The following is a 20,790-nucleotide window of genomic DNA, read 5'->3' on the forward strand; positions in this document are numbered from 1 at the left end:
TTGTTGTTCCAATAACAACTGGAGTATTTCTTAATTTGTACCATATGTAACTATATATACACTTGTAATATACTTTGGAGAAGAAGGCTTTCACATGTGTATGGATGTCACTCTTAATATATTTGTCATGCCTTACCCTCTGCTGCTTTAACACTATTTGATTGACCTTCCTGCTGAGAGCTGCTGGTGGGGAGCTGAGGTTTAGTGATGCTGGTGGAGGGTTTAGCTGATCTGTCTGGCTTGGCTGCTGCTCCAGCTCTCCCCCTACAGGAGGGACAGTCAAATACATCAGCTTTGAAGTGGATTTCAAAATGAAAGACACACCATACATTTACTTTGTGTTCATACATGACGTATTGTATTCAAAGTAACACATTTCTCTTAATGTTGATGCCATGTGGTCAGGATTTGTTTTACTTTTTTGTGTATATATAACACACAGAAAATCCAGTGACACTTCCCAATCTGACAAAAAGTAAAAGATTGTGGTTGACATGAATAAGAAGTGTGAGAAAATACATATATAGCCACATTCCTAAATTCAAGATTCAAGGCTTTTATTGTCACGTGTGCAGCAGCTACAGTGTAGTTATGACAATGAAAAGCTTAGGTCACAGGCTCCTCCAACAGTGCAACACAATAACACAGATAATAGTGCAAGTAAATAAAATAAAATAGAATAAAAATAGTGCAGAGTAATTGGAATATTGATATATATATATAAGTTGCAAACAGATGAATGTTATGGATGTTCTTTTGTTCGTTCTTTGGTTCTAAATGCTAACAAACATCTGCAGACAGCCACATTAAAGGTCAGTGAAACCCTGCTAGCGAGCCTCACCTGGCTGCAGGGGCTCTGGCTGCAGGCTGGGCGGCTCTCCCTCCCCTGATGGGGGCTGGGGGGGCCGGGGGGGGCAGGAGCTTTGGTCCCAGCTCCTGCCCCCCGCCTCTGACCGGGCCCCCCCCTGCTCTGCTTTGCTCCTCTCCTGGCCCCCCCGGTGTCAGAGGGTCCCTTCACCCCCCCTGGTTGGCTGATCGAGGGCTTCGCAGCTTCCTGCCGCTCCTGCCACCACTTTTGTTCTGAACAAACAGGCTCGGTTAATATGGGAGAGGAGGATGTGGCAAAAGGATTTCATAACTTTAATTTAAAGTGTTTATTGCGCAGCAGTTAATCTCCTATAATCTCTCCTTGTTTCCTCTCAACTCCCCCAGTCTCCTTGTTTCCTCTCAACTCCCCCCCATCTCCTTTTGTCTCCTATCATCTCTCCTTGTTTCCTCTCAACTCCCCCAGTCTCCTTGTTTCCTCTCAACTCCCCCCCCATCTCCCCTTGTCTCCTTGTTTCCTCTCAACACCCCCATCTCCTTTTGTTCCCTATAATCTCTCCTTGTTTCCTCTCAACTCCCCCATCTCCCTTTGTCTCCTATAATCTCTCCTTGTTTCCTCTCAACTCCCCCATCTCCCCTTGTCTCCTTGTTTCCTCTCAACTCCCCCATCTTCTTTTGTCTCCGATAGTCTCTCCTTGTTTCCTCTCAACTCCCCCAGTCTCCTCTTGACTCCCCCATCTCCCCTTGTTTCCTCTCAACTCCCCCATCTCCCCTTGTCTCCTATAATGTCTCCTTGTTTCCTCTCAACTCCCCCATCTCCCCTATAATCTCCCCTTGTCTCCTTGTTTCCTCTCAACTCCCCCATCTCCCCTTGTCTCCTATAATCTCCCCTTGTTTCCCAGTTTCCTCTCAACTCCCCCATCTCCTTTTGTCTCCCCTTGTCTCCTTGTCTCCTCTCAACTTTTTGATCATTTGTAGTCTGTTTTGTCATAAGGGCCCAGCATTTCATTTTCCATTAACGTAAGGTTAGGTGCATCTTTACATATTTTAAGCGTCTTTGAGCACCAGGAAAAGCGCTATAAAAATGAAATGTATTATTATTATTAGTATATGTATCTGCTAGACTGAGACCATGTAGACTCACTGGTCAGCTGCTCCAGTGGCTCTCCGCTCAGCGTCTTGTGTTCCAGCTCAATGCTGGCCTGGAAGCTGAGGCAGGCGTCACGTAAGGCTTCCTTTGACCTTTCTGAATTTGGGTTGTTGTCGTATTGAGCCAGCTGTGCCCGGCCCAGGAGACAGAGGGCGGGGCTGTCCCTCGGGGTCGTCAACACTGCCAGCTGACATACCTGTGCACAGAGCCATGGAGGTTAGCAGAAGAGTTTTTATTTATCTGCCATATTCGGTACTGGAAACAAAGTCAATTATTATGAATCAGAAATCTTTTATTCATCCTACAGCGGGACATACAGTATAGGGTCACAACTGCAAAGGTCCTTGGTAAAAAATAGTAATAGCAGCATTATACAAAGTAAGTGAACATATAAAAGTATTGAAGAAACAAGTAATGCCATATAAATGAAGTGTTTATTGCACATAAGTAGTGGTATAGTTGTTATAGTCAAAGGCAGTGGACCAACTATAGTGAATGAACGCATCGTAACTCAAAACACTGACAGATTTCTGAGGATGTGTCAACTTCATAAACTAAAACAGACGAATAAAATACGTTTGCTCGCCTAGCTTACCCTCTCCTGCATGTCCAGCAGCTCCTGACAGGGGGCGATGGAGGCGAGGCGTATGAGTGCAGTGAGGGCCTGGCATCTCTTGGCCACCAGGGACTGCCTCTCCATGCCAGCCTGATCCTGGATCAGCCTCTGCAGCAGGGCGAAATGAGCATCCAGCAGCACCCACTCCAGCTGCACCACCGCCTCGCCACGACACACACACTGACTCACACTCTGGGCAGACAGCACTGCTACACTGAGAGGCATTCCAGCACAGAGACAGGGATTTCATTCAGTGCTTAAACACGTTTTAAACAGATGTAAACGATGGGAGTTTTCCCTTGAATCACATGCTCTAATATGAGCTGAGATCCACCACAAGCACTGGGTAAAAAGCCAATATTGGGCAATGTTTTACTTTAGGAAACTTCTGATTTGTAACATACATGTGATAGACCTGCTCCGCGCTCATGGCCTGCAAAGACAGAGTGTGTTTCTGCTGCAGCTGACCCAGAGTGAGAAGGCCTCGCAGGAACTGAGTGCTGCGGCTAGAGAGAGGGTCCGATGGGTCCTGCTCCACCCTGCTGTAGACAGAACATTAGGCATGAAAAACAACCATGATGACCAAGACAACCTTACAACATAAAATAAAATACGACAGCAGAAGATACTTGGTGGTTTATCCAAATTAACCGGCACATTTTCAAAATACTAACTAGCCACCCAAACTTTCTACACATAACATTTAATTGTGTTTTGCACAGGTATGACTTTCTGGTTCCAGTAACTGACAACGATAGTGGGTTATTATGATGATGTCCAGCATCCTTGTTCACATTACTATAACTGTCCTGCCCTCACACTATCTCCCTCCAAACCACACACAAAATAATGCAAACCTCTTGCTGCAGCGCTGTCGGACAAAGTGCTCCAGTCCCTGGTGTAAGAGCAGAGCAGCCTCCTTCTCTGTGTCCTCAGAGGCTTTCTGCTCCTGGTGCAGCAGAGCCAGCCCGGTGAAGAATCTGAGAACAGAAGGCAACACAAAACAAATGTTGAAAATAAAACTAACTGTTGAACATTAGGCAGGACCCTGTTGAACTGTGGGGCTTCGTCTCACACGTGTGACTACACTACTTCTGTTTTTCTTACTCAACCATCTGTATGATCATTTGTAAAGCAGGTTGACAGGTTAGTCAAAGCTGCTCTTGTGTAACAGTGAAAGGAAAGGATCTGCATGCATTCACCTCTTTATACTTAATTCCAGCTAAAGCAACAAGTCAATACCCAAGCTCCAGTTTGAACAAAGGGTTGCTTTTAGGAGTTGAAATACATGAATGATGATCACTTAATCTGTGTTACTCTTATCACCGTCAACGGTATTGAAGTTTATGTAAGTTGCTTTGAATAAACATGTCAGGTAAATACGATGTTGTGCTTCCTGTATGTCCTGACCTGAGAGCAGGGTGCAGCGGGCGCAGGGCCAGGCCGCTCTGGAGGTGCTGCAGGGCCTCGCCCCCCCTCCCCTGCAGCAGCAGCAGCCTCCCTGTGTGGAGGCTGAACTCCCAGCTGTCAGGACTCAGAGACCAGGCGTCCAGGTACTTCATCAGGGCGCGGTGCAGACCACTCCCTTCATCCCGCACCGCTGCACTGCTGTCCTGCAACAAGAGGGGAGAGAGAATTATTTATTTATTTGTTTATTCCACACATGGCAGTTATTTTAAAACAAAACATGTACACTTTTTTTTATAGCGCATGGTGGAAAGGAGCAGGGACAAGAAAATCTTATTTTGCCTGCCCCTCACAGTTGCTTACAAATACTGAAACATAAAACCAGAACACAATCAAAAGTCAACTTCATGCTGTCTAATTACGCTTTCTTTATACATTTTCTTAAACATACACATTTTCTTACAGCCCTTTAAATCATTCGGCAAAGAATATATAGATCAACTTCATCTGGGTGCCTTTATCTAACCAGATTTATAGATGAATAAGTATGTGTTATTTCAGTCTGTATCACTACAAAACATACATACAAATGCATAACGCCAGAATCAATTCCGTATTGCTTGCTTCTGGTCTGTAATAATGAAAGAGGATACTTTTCTTAATCTACCAAAAGGAAATCCCATTATACGCTTTAAAAAACAAAAGTAAGATGATACAAATGTGTATTTTCTTATCTTTAATAAATTGTGTATGCATGCTTCTTAGGTAACATTAAGCTGTCTTTTGCTCTTTTCTGCTGTAACACTGTACATTTCCCTTCTGTGGGACTAATAAAGGTATTCTGATTCTGATTCTGAAAGTGACTAAATAGTATTGGCTGTATACCATGATGTCAGAGAAGTAGATTATTATTACTGTATTACTCTGTAAACAGCGACTGTAAATCTACCTTAGACCCTGAACAGGATAAGCAAATAATAAAAAGGTTAACATGGCTGCTCATCCTATCAAGTCAGTCATGTTGTAAGTCATACAGCAAGTGAAGTAAACTGCTTATGACACAGTTACCTTGCCAGATTTCTTAGAGAGCCAGATATAGAGCGTCTGAACGTAGTCTGCTCTGCCAGACTGGCCCTGGTCTCTGAGCTGCTGATACTCTTTATCCAGGGCCTGCAGCTGGTTCTCCACCGTGGGCCTGCCGAGGAATCCATGGAGCTTACACACCGCCAGGATGTCGTCCTGACGGGCCGTCGACTTGGCATCGCTCAGTTCATCTCTGCCTCTTTCAGCCTGGAGAAGAATGGATTCAAAGGTGAGAGGTGGGCTGATTTTGGATGTTCTCAAATAGGAGAAACATTTTCACCTATAATATGATTAGTTATAAACTTTCAAAATAAACTATTCAAGTATTTCTTTAAAACTTTTTCATACTTTATAAATTCCTTAACCTCCACATGCGTCACATTTATACATTTTAATGGGTTTTTTCAGGACATTTCATTACATGTTACTTGTTAGACGCTTTTATCCAAAGTGACTTATATACTCAATACTGTGGATAATCACCACAGGAGCAATTTGGGGTGAAGTGTCTTGCCCAGGGACACAACGACATGCTGACTGCAGTGGGGTTTGAACCTGTGACCCCCTGATCCGAACACCAATGCACAACCCACTGCGCCACATGATCCCTTTCATGGTGGTACACAGCAAAGAGTAACTGGAAAAATGTGGGAATGCCCTTGAGCTAAGTACATAACAAAACATTGCAGGGTGCTTGAAGGCCACCTTTAGGGGAAACTTGTTCTTGAGCAAATGCCCTGTGTGAATGTGTGTACCAGTGTCAGTGCTAAAGGAGAATTGTAATTTACAAAATGTCCTCTTGTGTTGGTACATCTAGTTATTAAAAGCTCACATTTCATCACTTATTTTTGCCTAGAACTACCTTCCTGCGGAGGCCGTACATCTCGGTGGCATAGTGCTGCTCCTCCAGAGAGAGGCCCAGCAGGAAGTGGAGTCTGGCCTCTCTGGAGCTGAGTCTGATGGCTGATGCATGGAGGACAGCCGCCTGCTCCAGGCTGTACAGAGGAGACTGTCCATCCTCATACTGCAACACATCCCCTGTTGAAATATCAGGAACAAACACTGTAGTATATGCACACATCAGACAAAAGGGCCCATAAGTATTTGCATCTATTTGTGAGATCATTTGCATTAATACAGACCTGAAAAATATCATTTCACAGTAACAGTATTACCTGCTGTGTATTACAGTAAAGGTTTCAGTATACTTTAAATGATTAAAACCTTTTATATAGTTATCATGCCTGTAATTAATTAAATGTATACGTAAAAATCAAGAGCCATAATGTTTTGTATAACTGTTACAACACGTATTAATGGTGATTGTGAAACCACTGTGAAACACTGTGGAGAGCGTAAGGGGAGGTTTTGCTCAAAAACACACCGACTAAGAAGCTGGCAACAAACTACTTATTGAGTGTTTTCTAAGTGTATTCATTTTACAGTATAACTGTTTCAAATCTTGATACTGTGCTACTATGTGCTACAAAAGGATAAGAGTAACTTAAAGGTGGGGTAGGTAATTCACTTCAGAAACACTTTTTGTTATATTCCATGGAATGCTCTTAACATCCCGATAGCAATGAATACATTAAATGCTTTGACAATAAATAGATGTAAAAAATATCATCTGTGGAAGCCGTGGCGCTGTAAAAAGCACGACCAATCATCTGAGCCGGCCCGGCTAAAATAACTGGATGGCCTACCTGCCTGTCAGCCTTCCATCTTGTGCACACACTTATCTCGTGCCCTCATTGGTCATGTGTGCGTTTGTGTGTGTTGGAGGAGGGGCTCTGTAACAAAGTCTGAAGGAAGGGGCAGATTTTTTTCGGTTGCGTACTTTCAAATTCTAGCGCACTCGAGCTGGTTTCTCCATTCTTACCTACCCTACCTTTAAAGGTGGGGTAGGTACGTTTGAGAAACCGGCTCGAGATACACTTTTTGTTATATTCCATGGAATGCTCTTAACATCCCGATAGCAATGAATATCTTAAGTGCTTTGACAAAAAATCCATAAAAAAATGTCATCTGTGGAAGCTGTGGCGCTGTAAAAAGCACAACCAATCATCTGAGCCGGCCCGGCTAAAATAACTGGATGGCCTACCTGCCTGTCAGCCTTCCATCTGTGCACAAACTTATCTCGTGCCCTCATTGGTCATGTGTGCGTTTGTGTGTGTTGGAGGAGGGGCTCTGTAAGGAAGTGGCAGATTTTTTCCGGCAGTGCATTTTCAAATTCTACCGCACTCGAGCTGGTTTCTCCAAAATTACCTACCCCACCTTTAAGACACAAAGATTGAATACAAAAATAATAAAGAAAAATATGACTAACTCAATTAAGTTACAGATGCCAAATGACTGATGTTGTGGAAGATAAGTCTTACAGTCTCATTCTGAAATGAAACTCTTCCACTAATGTTGGAACACAAACACTTCACAGTACACCGGATAATGAGTAATAAAAGGATCTCCCGTTTGGCCGCCTTCTCTATTTCCCTTAAGAATGATTGCATGCGTCCTTTGCATGAAATATTCAGAGAGTGCAGCTTCCCTTGGCATGATCTCTTATCTGTCACACTGCACTGATGTCACAGTTTTTATATTACCAGAGAATATTACAAAACATATCCATCAAACCCAATCTGCCGCTGATGCAAATAATACAATATTAACCAATATATATAATCAGATTTTTAAAAAGTCCACTAAAGTAAATGTTCTGTGGGCCATGCACATATAGGATAGCATGCAGCTAATGTTGAAATGTTACATATTATAGTATATAGTCTCTTAATATTAAAAATAAATTATTGAAGGGTCCCTCAGCCTTGATACAATTCTACATAATTGATACAACATGATCTTTGTGTTTTGAGGTCAGATTGAGCCTGATCTCGTACAACAGAAAACACTTTTATATTTGTTAAGAGGTGAAGATTAGCTGTTTCTATTGCTTCCTTTATCATTCCAACTCTCTCTCTCTCTCCCTCTGGTGTTATGTCTCTGTTCGGGTCCAATGACTTTCATTCAGTCCTCTGGGATCTGTCTCGAATGTCTCTTCTCAGAGTCATCAAACAATTAGCGCGGTACAAGTAGCTGAGAAAAGACGAGCAGTAACATGAGTAACTGGCACGCTAGAAAGAGGAGGAAGCTTCAACTGCCAACTCATTTCAATGTTTTTTTAATGGCTGAGCTGTGCCAAGGAGTGGCAAGGGAAATGATATAACAGAAACTCTCTGTTGAAGGGTTTGTCATTTAGAAAAAACGATAAGTTCAAAGTACATCAAGAGTGGGTTTTAGTGCAGATATGGTATGGAGTAAGATATATACAGATAAGTTGTATATACTTGTGATTAAATTAAAAAAATGTACAGGCATATAACTATTTGTATCTGGATACGTATCAGATTTTAGGTGGAGGATTTTTTTAGGCTTCAATCAAGCATTTTAATCCAACAAACGTAAAAAGAAAATACTCTGTCAAGTGTTTAACAAATAACATTGGCATTGCTTTTTCTATTTTAAATAGTATTAAAGGTTTGGATGGTAGGGTAAATTCATTTGGTATATGGGTTACCTGTACTTTTTGTTGTAGCAACTGCTTATTTGCCAAAGAGGGCAAACTGGCCGTTGCTTGGGCGACTTAAGCCCTCACTGTAATTGATACTCGTTGCTTAAACAGACTTTGGTAGATCACTTGTCTTCCCTTTCATTTCTGATCCTTAACTCTTGGTTTGGAAAGTGCTTCAGTTCATACCGGGTTTAGGCAGGCGTTGGCGGTAGAGTTTCAGGTGATCCTGGGCCGAGGCACACAGTTCCTCCACACTGTCTTCTCCTTCTGTAATTTGTAGTCTTTTCTCCCAGTTACGCACCTGCAGTACACAGAATACAATCATCTGTTCATCCATCATCTATTTGTGAGTTATATACAGGGTATATGCAGGAATCCTGAAGTCAAATGTAATACCTTTTAAGACCTTTTTTAAGACCCTTTCCATACATTTTAAGACCTCATCGCCACTTTGAGTTTTAACCGGTTGCATTGGCGACACACTTTACCTCACATTTACTATATACAGTATTGATTGTCCTTCCTCCTTATCTTCCAACCATTTGGACGCAGACTTGCATTTCCCCATAACGATGTTGTTTAACAACCGGCGTAAACGGACCTTCGCGCGCTATCAAGCTGTGAGCGTGCGATGTCCTGTTCAGATGACGTCAAATCCAACGGGATGCCATAAATAAACTACACAGAATCACACTACACACCTACGCAATGATTACATTCAGGCACACTGTAGAATACAACCTCTTTGGACAATTTATATACTTATTGAAAACAAGCTACAAAATGTAATACCTTGGAAAATGCCATTTAATACTTTTTAATAGCCTTCATTTTCGCTAAATTGATTTATCAACTTTTAATACTTTTTAAGACCCCGCGGACACCCTGTATATAAGGATTGTGGCTTTTAAAAGGAACTATGTTTAGACATAGTTCCTTTGTCTAAAAAAGACAAAGGAACTAAAGACAAATTATTCATAACTGAAATCATAGTTCATCAACTTTTATTTACCAATAGAACTGTGGATGTGTCAATGTAACAATATCATAATCACTAACAAAAATCATGAACCAAAAAATAATTACAGGAACTTTGAGTCTGCACACGGCCCTCAATTTGATCTCTACTCTTCAAAATGGCAAAACTTGTAAAATATAAGGTTTAACAAACAAGAATGAATAAACATTAAGGGAAATAGCCCTTTAGAAATCTAATTAAATGGTGAGCATAGTAAAATACATTTATTACCTCCAAAGTGTGTATAGTGTCGATCTCCAAACAACTGGATGATGCAAAATGCTTCTTGTACCAATCAGTCTCTGTGACATCCTGAAAATGAGAGATGTGTAAACCAGATTTTAGATAAAAACTGATCCAGCAAACTATTTAATATAAAGAGCTTGGCATTCCTATTCAAGGTTGAATAACAACATACTGAAATGTGAAAAGACTGGCACACCTCTGCATCATATCCTCACATGCACTGCACACAAACACATGAGATACTTTTACTGTGGAACTCAAACCAGCACTTAGTCACTGTGAAGTGAGCGCTGACTGGTAAATAAAGGATGAGCAGAGGTCGATGGCAGTGATTCTGGCTCTGCAGAGCGATGTTTAATCTTTCACTCTGACCTTTGCATCCAGCTCCCCTGTGGGCCTGTGTGGACAGTCCAGGGAGTGTGACCCCAGCTCACTCAGCTTCATCTCACTGATACATCCTTTGTTAGAAAAACACATCAGAGCCACAATATGTCACCAGGCTTGGGGAGTAACAGATCACAAGTTATGGGATTACGTTTTCAGGAGACAAACATCTTTTACTCCTATACCGTTACATAAAGAAATGTGTTATCAGCATTTTAAATGATACAATTCTGTCGGCATTTACTACAATTTAAGAAGACACATTTTTCCAACTAAATATATATTCTTCATAGGGTAACTAGTCATTGTAATGGAATACATTCTTAAAGTAACCCTCCCAACCATGTGTATCACACACTAGAATGGATAGTGTTGACCTAAACTACTGAAAAGTGTAACAGAAAACACTTCAATTAACTCTTTAATCAACTTTAAGCGACCTTGGGTCTCATGAAAGGCGCTATATAAATCCAAGCTATTATTATTATTATTATCAAGGATTGCCTCTTTTTTGTACAGAATAAGAGGAGCTACTGATAGCATTTTAGTCTTTTAAATTGAGTCATAACACATGTGTCTAACTACTGTAGTCTATTAGATGTTGTCATGGTGGCATTTTCTGCACTGTGTAATTATCCAGAACCTCAAATAAGTCAATTAGAAAGAGGTCTTAGTTGTCCAGAGACCAATCACTCATGTGACTAACTAGGCAGGGGAAAGCTCAAATGAGGCCTGATACAAAATGCAGCCTTGGATCTGAAACAGATAGATCACAAGGTCTTAGTTAAGTAATAGTATCCGCCTCATTACAGTAACTAAATAGTTGTCTACAGTGACAGCATGTTACATGATAGTTCAGGGAGTGTAATCAGGACTGTCAAAAGGTAAGACAAGAGCGTGCCTGGCACATTACGGAAGTAGGTCTGTAGGTAAATCTGCTATGGAGACAGAAATAATTAAACTGATCTAAAATCTCAATTAAGTCAAATAATCTGTTATTCTGATTGTAGGTCAATTTCGTACCATTTTTTATTATTTGATGAATGATACAAGGTAGGAAGTTGGCAAGCTGTTACCTTCCTTCTTTACAATACAATTTTATTTGTTTGCCTGAATAATGGTGGTTTGATGCTTCACTCCACTGACCTTTAACCCACTGAGTAATAGCTTTGCCTCCACAGCAGCTCTGCTTTGGAAAAATCTATTAAAGGATCTAAGACTCCAATATTCACCTCTGTAATTAAAAAAGCACTTGACCAGAGCATCCGACATCTTCTTGTCGAGGTCCATTTCAACAACCTTCCAGCCGTCTCCCAGCGGACTGTCGCTAAGTGGGTCGACTTTTGATCTGCGTGCCAGCATCTCAATATAAGGCCTTGAGAAGATGTGCTTTGGGTCACTGCAAATCAACAGGAGAACCAACATTGGCTGCATTTCTTTAACCAATACAGAAATTAGTATGTGCATATAAATGTAGTTATTTTTGTTTATATTTCAAATGATAACAAATATGAAAATGATCAAGCACAATGGCTATGATTATTCAAACTTAAACAATTACAAGTTTCAAATTAGGGAATTACAAATGTGTTTTCCAATTGGCAAACTGAGATGTGATCACTGGTTCAATTTATTTTACTTGATTTATTTTTATAATTATGATTTGACTATTGCATTAACTCTAAAACACTTGGTTTAGCAATATGATGAAGTGGGTAGGTGCAGTTAGAACTGCTAATATTTTCTCTTATTAAGTGTCTTTCTATTCAGGTTTTACCTGTGCTTGATAGATATGGGTCTATAAAAGGCAGTCAGAGATACTGGACATTCGTAGTCCAGCTGCTGCTTCCCATCAGTGAAGGTCACAGCCATGGGAATCAGCTCTCGAGTCACCAGCAGTGTGTACACCTGAGGGACAACAACACAGGGAAACAGCACTATTTTTATCTGTTTTATGTCCTATATATATTCATGTTGCACTGTTGGAGGAGCCTGTGACTTAAGTTTTTCATTGCCATATCTACACTGTAGCTAATGTGCACATGACAATAAAGCCTTGAATCTTAAAAATGTTGTAATCATTATGTAACCTAAAATGACCCCAGAAAACTGTCCTCTTGAACGCCTTCTCACATTCTGTGATATCGGAACATGGAGCAACTAACAGTGTGGGTGGTGCTCCAAAATCTACAGGTTACCATTTTGTACTGTAGGTGAGGATGAGGTGGTGAACCCATGAAGATGATCGTCATTTTTTAAATATAATGTCAACAAGTCAGTGTGCTGAAACACACAGCCCTCCTCTCTTATGTCTCGTACCTGTGAATTGCTGCCATCTGCTGAACGGACTGAGATCTCCACCACAGAGTCTCCATAATTCAGAGGGACTGGCTGTGAGCTCTCTCCCCGATTCACTGCAACTTTTATGTTTCGGTCCGGCACCTTGGGAAGCAGGGTCACCGCGTTACAATGAAATGGAACAAGACCTGCAGGAAAAAGAGGTTAAAGTTGATGGCGAAAGAGACAAAAAATACCAAGATACAAAGGTATCTTATATGGACATGTTACCACCAGATACTTATAACAAAGACAATATAATGTATATACACCTCAAATACTATATTTCATTATTTTTGTATCATTATTCATATACAGTACATGCTATTACTGTACATGTTTGACTTTTTCCAAATATGTTTTTGTTGCAAATAATATGTATTTCTTAATAAAAATATGTAATAATGTCCCAACATTCTGGTACTTTAACTGGCTTTTTCATAGTTTCACATGAAGGCTGTACTCACTGTTGTATCCATAGATTTTGGTACAGAATGCAGGATTACGTGGAATATCTCCATCCACAGCCAGATCACTGAGTGCTGCGATCTTTGCAGACAGCTTGGTGATTTCCACACAGTATTTCTTAACGGTGCCATCCTCTGCTATCACCTCGATGTCCACTCTGGTTAACCCATCATTCAGGTTAATGGTGCTGGAACCATCTCCACAAAGCTGTACAAAATTGGTTATATTCAGAGGTGGGAAGTTACTTTTAGTCAAGTACTACACTTAATTACAATTTTGAGGTGATTATGCTACTGTATACGTCTATTTAAAAGAGAAATAATGAAATAACTAACCCTAACCCTATCCCTTCTTATAAATTAAACAAGTGGACTAACTCTTAAGTGACAAAAGAGTCAAATTAGAGCCAGCTAATAAGTCAATCAGAACTTTATCGTAAAATAAAATGCTACTTGATGCAACAATATCATCTAGAAATGTCACATAAATATAATTATATACACACATAATGGCAATTTTTCTGCACAGTTATTACTTTTTAAACTTTAAATAAGCTGCATTTTGCAGATAACACCTGTACTTTTACTTTTTTAATGTAGGTTCTTTACTTGTAATTAAGTATTTTTACAGTAATGTATTGGTACTATATTGTATTTTCAATCATACAATATTATAAGTATAAAAACATATTGACAGGACAGTACTCACAATATTGTATGAAGCTCCACAGTCACTGGTGATCAGCTTCAGACTCACTTTGTTCACATTGCTCTCCACCGTCACTCTGTAGTCTGTGACTTGTGGTGTGAAAGCAGGAAGGAGCTTCCCAACAGACACAGATAACTTCTCCAAATCACAGTTGTCCATGTCTCAAGCCTCTTTTTTTCATTTAATTGTACACCTGGTTTACTTGTGTTCAGGTATACCTACAACAGTCCAAGTCCTAAACGCACATAAAACTGACATCCCATGACACCAGGATTCATTTACTACACTGACGCCAAGTTTCCATAGTAACGTGAACACCTTTGCTGCCTTCAGACTAGCTAAAGCTAAGCTGAATGTTGTATACGTAATTCCTCCGATGAAGAAACACAGTTATACAAAACTCACAACATGTTGTTTTGTTAAAGCGTTAACGTTGGTGTAAAAAGTATGTTTAAATGTGTCAAAATGAGCATTAGTTAACAGCTAACTTAGAGGATAAACTGGTAAACAACGGTGGTCGATGCACAATATATGTTTTTTCTCAGATACAGCAGTTACCAATCTATAAAATACTACAGTTTAAGTTAAAAATGTCATAAATGGATAATGTCCTCCTCCAAACGGCAGACGGCAGTACAGAAGAAAAATAAGACAGGCTGTGTTGTTTACTGACGTCACTTCCGGTCTGCCAAAGCGTGGTGTGTGCTAAAAAAGGTAATACAGAAATAGCTTACTTTACCGTTAACTTCTGTTTCCAGTGGACTTGTTTTTACATTTAACCACTGTCAAGTGTTGTTTAACACATAATACACAGTTGCCACTCAATGTCTGCTCTTTGAAACGTGTGCCTCTGATCCTTTTAGCAGCATGTGTTAGCTATCTACTAGCTACAAAGCTAACACTACAGATTTGAATGGGATCTTTTTGGTACAACAGGGCTTCATAATATTGTCGGATCATAATTATTTTTACAGGAACATGGCAGCGGACGGCAAAACGGAGGACTACCCTCACGAGATAGACGATCAGCTCACAGGATTTGACTCCTCAGTTACTGCTATCAAAACCATGTTGGACAAGTTGCCCAAGAACGACCTGATGCATAAGGTAAAGTTAGGCTGTTAATACTTTTCACAACACTTGTTAAGCTTTAAGGAATGAAGCAAGCATACACAGCTTTTAAAATGATGGCATGGATAAGTGGCAACGTTACCACACCAATAAGAAACAAATATGATTTATGTTATTTGCTACACTTGTTCTCTTCTATAACATGTGAACATGTCAAATGTGAGAAAAGCCTATTTGACAGATATATTGAAACATATAACTAAACACATGTGGTTGATGCTCAGAAATGTACAGCTCTCTTATTCCAAAATACAGTTATATTCTATCTATTACAGCTATACTGTACATATATGTTATCGTTTCTTATAGAGAGTATGTATAAGTTACATTATTATTGTAATTTGTATATTCTATATTATTTTCTTGACTTTTGCACGTGTGCAGTACTTTGATTTACATGCCAAACATGCATTAAGCTCCTAAACTATGATGCTTGGGTGTATCAAGCAGTCTGTGATTTGGATAAATATAGGGCACATTATTGTTTTGTTTTGCTTGTTAGTTACTGTGCTATTGACATTTTTGCGACAGAAGGAATTTAACACAATGACTGACAAAACTACATTTGTTTTATTGACAGCTGGACCCTTTGGACCAAGCCAAGCTGGATCTGATGTCTGCCTACACCCTTAATTCATTATTCTGGAGTACGTTTTTTTTCTGCCTGCTGTTATTGAGTTTTTACCAAACCAGTTATTTATGTATTAATAACACAAAAATGGGAAAGATTGCCTGTTTTTTATTGACTGCACATATTATACTATAATAAGCATATTATTTTCTGTTTTTCTGAGATAACCTTACATGCTGATTTATTCATAAATGTGTTATATAATTGAGCGTTGAATTTGTATTTGCTTGTATTTGTGTCTGTATTCTCCATTGACATAATTGGGCCTTGTTGTTTACAGTGTACTTGGTTACACAAGGAATTAATCCAAGAGAGCATGGAATCAAACAGGAGTTGGTATGTATAAATTCTCTGTTCTCTCTTTGACATTTTAATAATTTCTGTATTTGTTTGCATTGTCTAACTCCTCTGTAACAACTCTCTGTTCTCCAGGAGCGAATAAGGACATACATGAACAAAGTGAAAGAGATCACAGACAGGAAGAAAGCTGCCCGTCTGGATAAGGGAGCTGCGGCACGCTTCGTCAGGAGTGCCCTCTACGAGCCAGACGAAAAAGACTCTAGAAAAAAATCAGCATCCAAGAAAGCAGCAGACGCAAAACCTGACACCCCGCAGTTTAAGCGTCCAAAGCAGAGCAGAAGTTAAGAAGGAGCTTTACAGTGTGGTCTCACTGCACTTTGAACCACTTTAGGACACGAACATTTCTGTCTCACAAAGAAACAAAGCATCTTCTATGGTTGTGTTACAGGGTGCAAGACCTGTCAGATTTCACCAGTCAGCAAATTATACTGGATGTATCAAAAACACAAGACTTTCTGCCATCTGTGAATCACCTTTCAGATTTTGCTGAACATATGTCTGCTTCAATATTCAATAGATTCAAGGCTATAATATTTTTACAATGCAATTTCATCATTCAGTTATTGCCTAAATCTTATTCAGGATTCCAAAACCATGAAAACATACAATTTCCTTTAGAAAGTGAGTAAAACTAAATACTGACATATTTTAAAACGTGTGTGTGTACCATGTTTTGGAATATCTCATTTAAGATTGTTCCATTCCTTCTGTTCGAGGAATAAGACTTTTCGATTTTTCTCTTTCTTTTTTAAAGTGATTCAATGAATCATAATTTGTTTTTTAAGAGATGTTTTTTTTACCAGTGCCATGTGTAAAACATGTATTCATACAACGTTGTTGGTAATGTAATACTATCTTACTGCATAAAACCACATCACTCACCAAAACATGTTTGTTAAATCCCCTTTTTTCTATTATTCAATTTATTCCTCATGAAAAAAAGTGTGAAAATAACTATCATTTAAAACATTCCAATGCAAGCTGTGTGAGATTTTGGCATGTAACAGAAAATCCACTGATGTAAAAAATGGCTCAATTCCATTTAGCTGCTTGGGTTCCAGGACCCTGGTATTGTGCATGCTGGCTTACTGATGCGCTCTTATGTCTTACTGGGACATGCATACAGAATAGATGTGCTTATCAAAATGGAAATATAATGTGTAGTGCAGTTAACACCAAGTGTACAGTTTGAGGACAACTTGGTGGATGTGATTTTAGTACCTGCATACTCTGAGCCAGCAGCTGCGCAAAGGTGGTGACAGACTTGACAAAGACTGCATTCGTGGACTTGCTCAAAAACGTGGACATACTGTATCTCTCTGATTGCACTGTACAATCTCTTGTAGATTTCTTGCCAATATATATGGTGTTGTGACTCGTTTTGCCAGTAAAGATTATTGGTTGCACTCTGGCTTGAAGGTTGCAATATGTGGACTAAGTACAATTTATTCTTCAGTTTTTATCTTCCCCATGGAGTCTAAACTCATAACCCGTAGTGAGTGTCTCAGTAACAAGTCTTCATGTTACTGCCTGTTCACTTTGTTTGGCTGTCTTTAGAGACACATATTTGTATTTGAACCTCTTCCTAAATAACCACATGATTGTTATTATATAATAACTTGGCAGTTAATATTTTTCAGCCATTGTGAGTATTATCGAAGTTGCCTGTTTAAATTAAGGTGAGATGTTGCCTTTACAAACTAGGTAAAACAGTGTTAAACATTACATGATTCATAGGAGCAATTTGGACGGGCCCCTGTGAGGGTCAAACCTGTGACCCTATGATTACAGAACGGCCTTTGTTTCCATCACAAACAGCACTGTGTAGCTGCATGGCTGCACAGTATAAGCATAGGCCGTAATGAGACTTCCTTTTTTATAAAAACCAACGTCACATTTGATAAAGACACCCATATAGCTTCCTTTTTGTAATTCCCTCTGGACAACCAAGATCTTAATCTAAATGTAGCCGCAAGTCCCTGCATCCCTCTAATCAAGCCCAGGAAACAGCGAGGCCGAGTGAGATTCTCAGGAATGTATCTTTTCATTCTTTTCATCATCTTTCCTTTTCCCCGTCCTCCCTGCAGCAGCGTCCAAAAATGACATTTGTTTAGCCAAACCACCCGACTCCAACCTTTTACTTCTTTCCACAAGTTGTTGTTTCTAACTGTTCAAAGACATGTGTCAAACTTTGCCTGATGAACAGCCCCCGTCTGCATATTGGAAAAATATGGATTTTTCCACCCCCCCCTCCCCTTCTATAATGTTCGCCTTCCTATGCCCTTTTCCCCACATGTGCTCCGTATAAAAGAGTTAGGTCACTGCACTAGCAAATTTGAACAAACAAACATGTTGAAATCGTGCGCCCTAACAAGCTCCAAACTCGGGTTTGTCCTGTGGATGTTTATTTATGCTGTTTGTGAGCAGCTTGTGGTGAGGAAGTTTATATTATGTGGAGTGAAAGGCATCAGACCAAATGACCTCCGCAGGCAAGAAGAAGGGAGAAGCAGCCGTCCTTTCAGACTCCTCTATCTCCTAAAAGGATGAAGTGTGCTGCCAACAGACTCCATTAAAGGCCTGGAGGTCAACCCATCAGGGCAGATCACATCATTTGAGGTAAGTTGCCAGTAAGTAGATGCTGTAAACAGACGTGGGGTTCAAGCACTTGAGTGCTATTTTCACAGCATCCTAAATAAGAACCAGCAATGACTTCCATTTAATCACAAACTCTTCACTTATGAAGTCATTTCTGGAGTTCCTTGCACATGATCTCCAGTCAGATAAAGGGAGGAATTCTGATGGACTTTTTTATGGCCTGTATATATCAACAAGTTTTAATGAGCCACAGGAATAAACAAAAAATGAATGTCTCAATCTGAACCAACGTGTCGATCCATTCTTCAAACTAACCAGGAAGATGCCAATGCTTTTAGGTCATGCTAATCTTCCAGTTTAAAAATGGAAAGTTGTGTAAAACTCCTGGAATTTCGCAAACAAAACACTGTCGTTTAAACAAAATAAATACATCAACATTTTGGAGATTCAAAGTTTATTTGTGACCTTGGAAACAGCAGTTGACAAAATAATCTCTCCAAGAGTTTAGCAGATGTTCCTGTTCATCACATGGCCTTTATCAGCAGATGGAGTTGTCACGAATCGTAAATGTTAATTTGTTCTTTTCTGCAGCACTTTAAGGACTTCTTGTTTATATTGGCTTAAATGTTTGAGATTGAAGAATACGTTATGACTTCACACAGGTGCAGGACAAAAGATATCAATCGTAAAACAGCATGGCACGGTTTCAAATCTGAGTTTTTGGCTTGATGAAAGTCGGAACGTTGCATTAATTAAGAAGTAGTTGGGAGCTTTCACATTTTATTGTGTGGACAGCTTCTCCTCTTCATTTGTTCTTAACACCTGTCTGGAGACTGAGGTGTGATGGAACCTGAAAAAAGCTGGTGGTGATCAAATTAATATGTATTTTGTGTCCGATGTAGAATTAAATACTTAATGCAGTTTAACGAATGAAACATGGTTTGTGTCACTCCATGCATCAAATCTGTATTTTGATGGGGGATAAGAAAATACAAGATGGTATGTATAGCATGTAATCCTGTGTCTAGGTTACGTTTAATGATGTACAATCCTCTCCCCCAGACGTTTGCTCAAACTACAGAGAAATAAGATGTATAATGAAACCCAGTGGAACAGGCTTTGCTTTGAATAAGTGGGTGAAATGGAGAGTGAGTGAATGACGAGCATTGCAGCTTTATTCTGTCTGACACATCAGGAATTCCATGCAGTCATTTGTGCCACTTTCTATTCACCTTGGCCCCGCTGACAGAGCCGCTGATTAATCATGATAACAATGTTTCATTTTATTTAGCCCTCACCTCCCAGCGCCGGGACAAATTACTTTCTGTGAGAGTCAGCAGGTGAGACTGAGGCCCGGACCACCAGGGCGTCCAAAAGAAACTGAGGTTTGGTTATTTTCCTTTTTCTTCAAATGTTATTGTAGTTTTATTTGTAGTCATAAATCCGGCCAAAAAACTACTTTATATTGAAAAAGGAGCTATATGTGCTAGTTTCAATGCTTTAATATGAACAAAAGACCATTTTCTTACTTAATATGTGTGTGTTCACTACTATTACACCTTTAGACAGGCGTCCTTATTTCCTTTTCCCAGGGTGAGCATCATATCTATGTCAAGTTGAGTCATTTGTCCTGGAGATGTTGTGCAGAAGCATACAGATAACACACAGATTGTTAAGGTTTAATCTGACACATTAGCAGGATTGTGTTGCCCCTTTCCCCTTTCTCTAATCCATCTATGTTGAGTTTCTGCAGGGTGTTACTTCTCACTTCAACTCCCATTCACTTCTCTGGGATTTTTCAAAACAATTTGTCAAAGAAACGGCAGCAGCAGTACCTGGACAACTTCATCCAAAAGACCACGAAGCTCCAGTGCACCTTTCTTAATGTCTTCACGGCTCTCCCCCCTTTACTCCCTCCTTCTCTCTCCCCCATTACTGTACGTCCCAGTGGGGATTGGCAGTATAAGAAAATGACGGCATGCTGAAAACATGTGCAGAGCAAGGCCTTGAACCCTCCTTGCTAAATACATCACATCATCATCACACTTTATTGAGTTTCCATCCTTTACATTACCTTACTCCTGCCAGTATGTTTAATCTACAGAAAGAGAAAAAAAACACACAAATACTAGAGTTATGGTTTCCCTCTGTCAGTTTAAATGGACTATTAGGACCGAAAAAACAAAGGGTTATAGGTTCAAATGTAGGAAGAAGCGAGAGAGAATATTTGTGAGTAAATACATTTTCTTAAAGTTAAAGAAAA

At 39.8% G+C, this 20,790-nt stretch overlaps 2 protein-coding genes across 2 annotated transcripts; one reads left to right on the plus strand and one right to left on the minus strand.

Annotated features, from left to right (window-relative positions):
- Positions 1–142: 142 nt before the first annotated feature.
- Positions 143–13,969, minus strand: LOC117487185. The gene is made up of 17 exons (XM_034135842.1): positions 13,811–13,969; positions 13,141–13,309; positions 12,617–12,783; positions 12,075–12,205; positions 11,530–11,696; positions 10,286–10,371; positions 9,899–9,979; positions 8,836–8,950; positions 5,944–6,119; positions 5,067–5,288; positions 4,002–4,204; positions 3,449–3,571; positions 2,996–3,133; positions 2,571–2,805; positions 1,970–2,171; positions 842–1,080; positions 143–264 (listed from the first exon to the last, which is right to left on the minus strand). The coding sequence occupies exons 1-17, from the start codon at positions 13,967–13,969 to the stop codon at positions 223–225; spliced, it is 2,655 nt and encodes an 884-aa protein (XP_033991733.1). The 3' UTR covers positions 143–222.
- A 469-nt stretch (positions 13,970–14,438) lies between these two features.
- Positions 14,439–16,819, plus strand: c1d (C1D nuclear receptor corepressor). Its single transcript, XM_034135844.1, has 5 exons — positions 14,439–14,524; positions 14,785–14,917; positions 15,522–15,588; positions 15,853–15,908; positions 16,005–16,819. The coding sequence occupies exons 2-5, from the start codon at positions 14,789–14,791 to the stop codon at positions 16,215–16,217; spliced, it is 465 nt and encodes a 154-aa protein (XP_033991735.1). The 5' UTR covers positions 14,439–14,524; positions 14,785–14,788; the 3' UTR covers positions 16,218–16,819.
- The last annotated feature ends 3,971 nt before the right edge of the window (positions 16,820–20,790 follow it).

This window comes from Trematomus bernacchii, unplaced genomic scaffold (genome assembly GCF_902827165.1).
Source record: "Trematomus bernacchii unplaced genomic scaffold, fTreBer1.1, whole genome shotgun sequence".
Taxonomy (NCBI): Eukaryota; Metazoa; Chordata; class Actinopteri; order Perciformes; family Nototheniidae; genus Trematomus; species Trematomus bernacchii.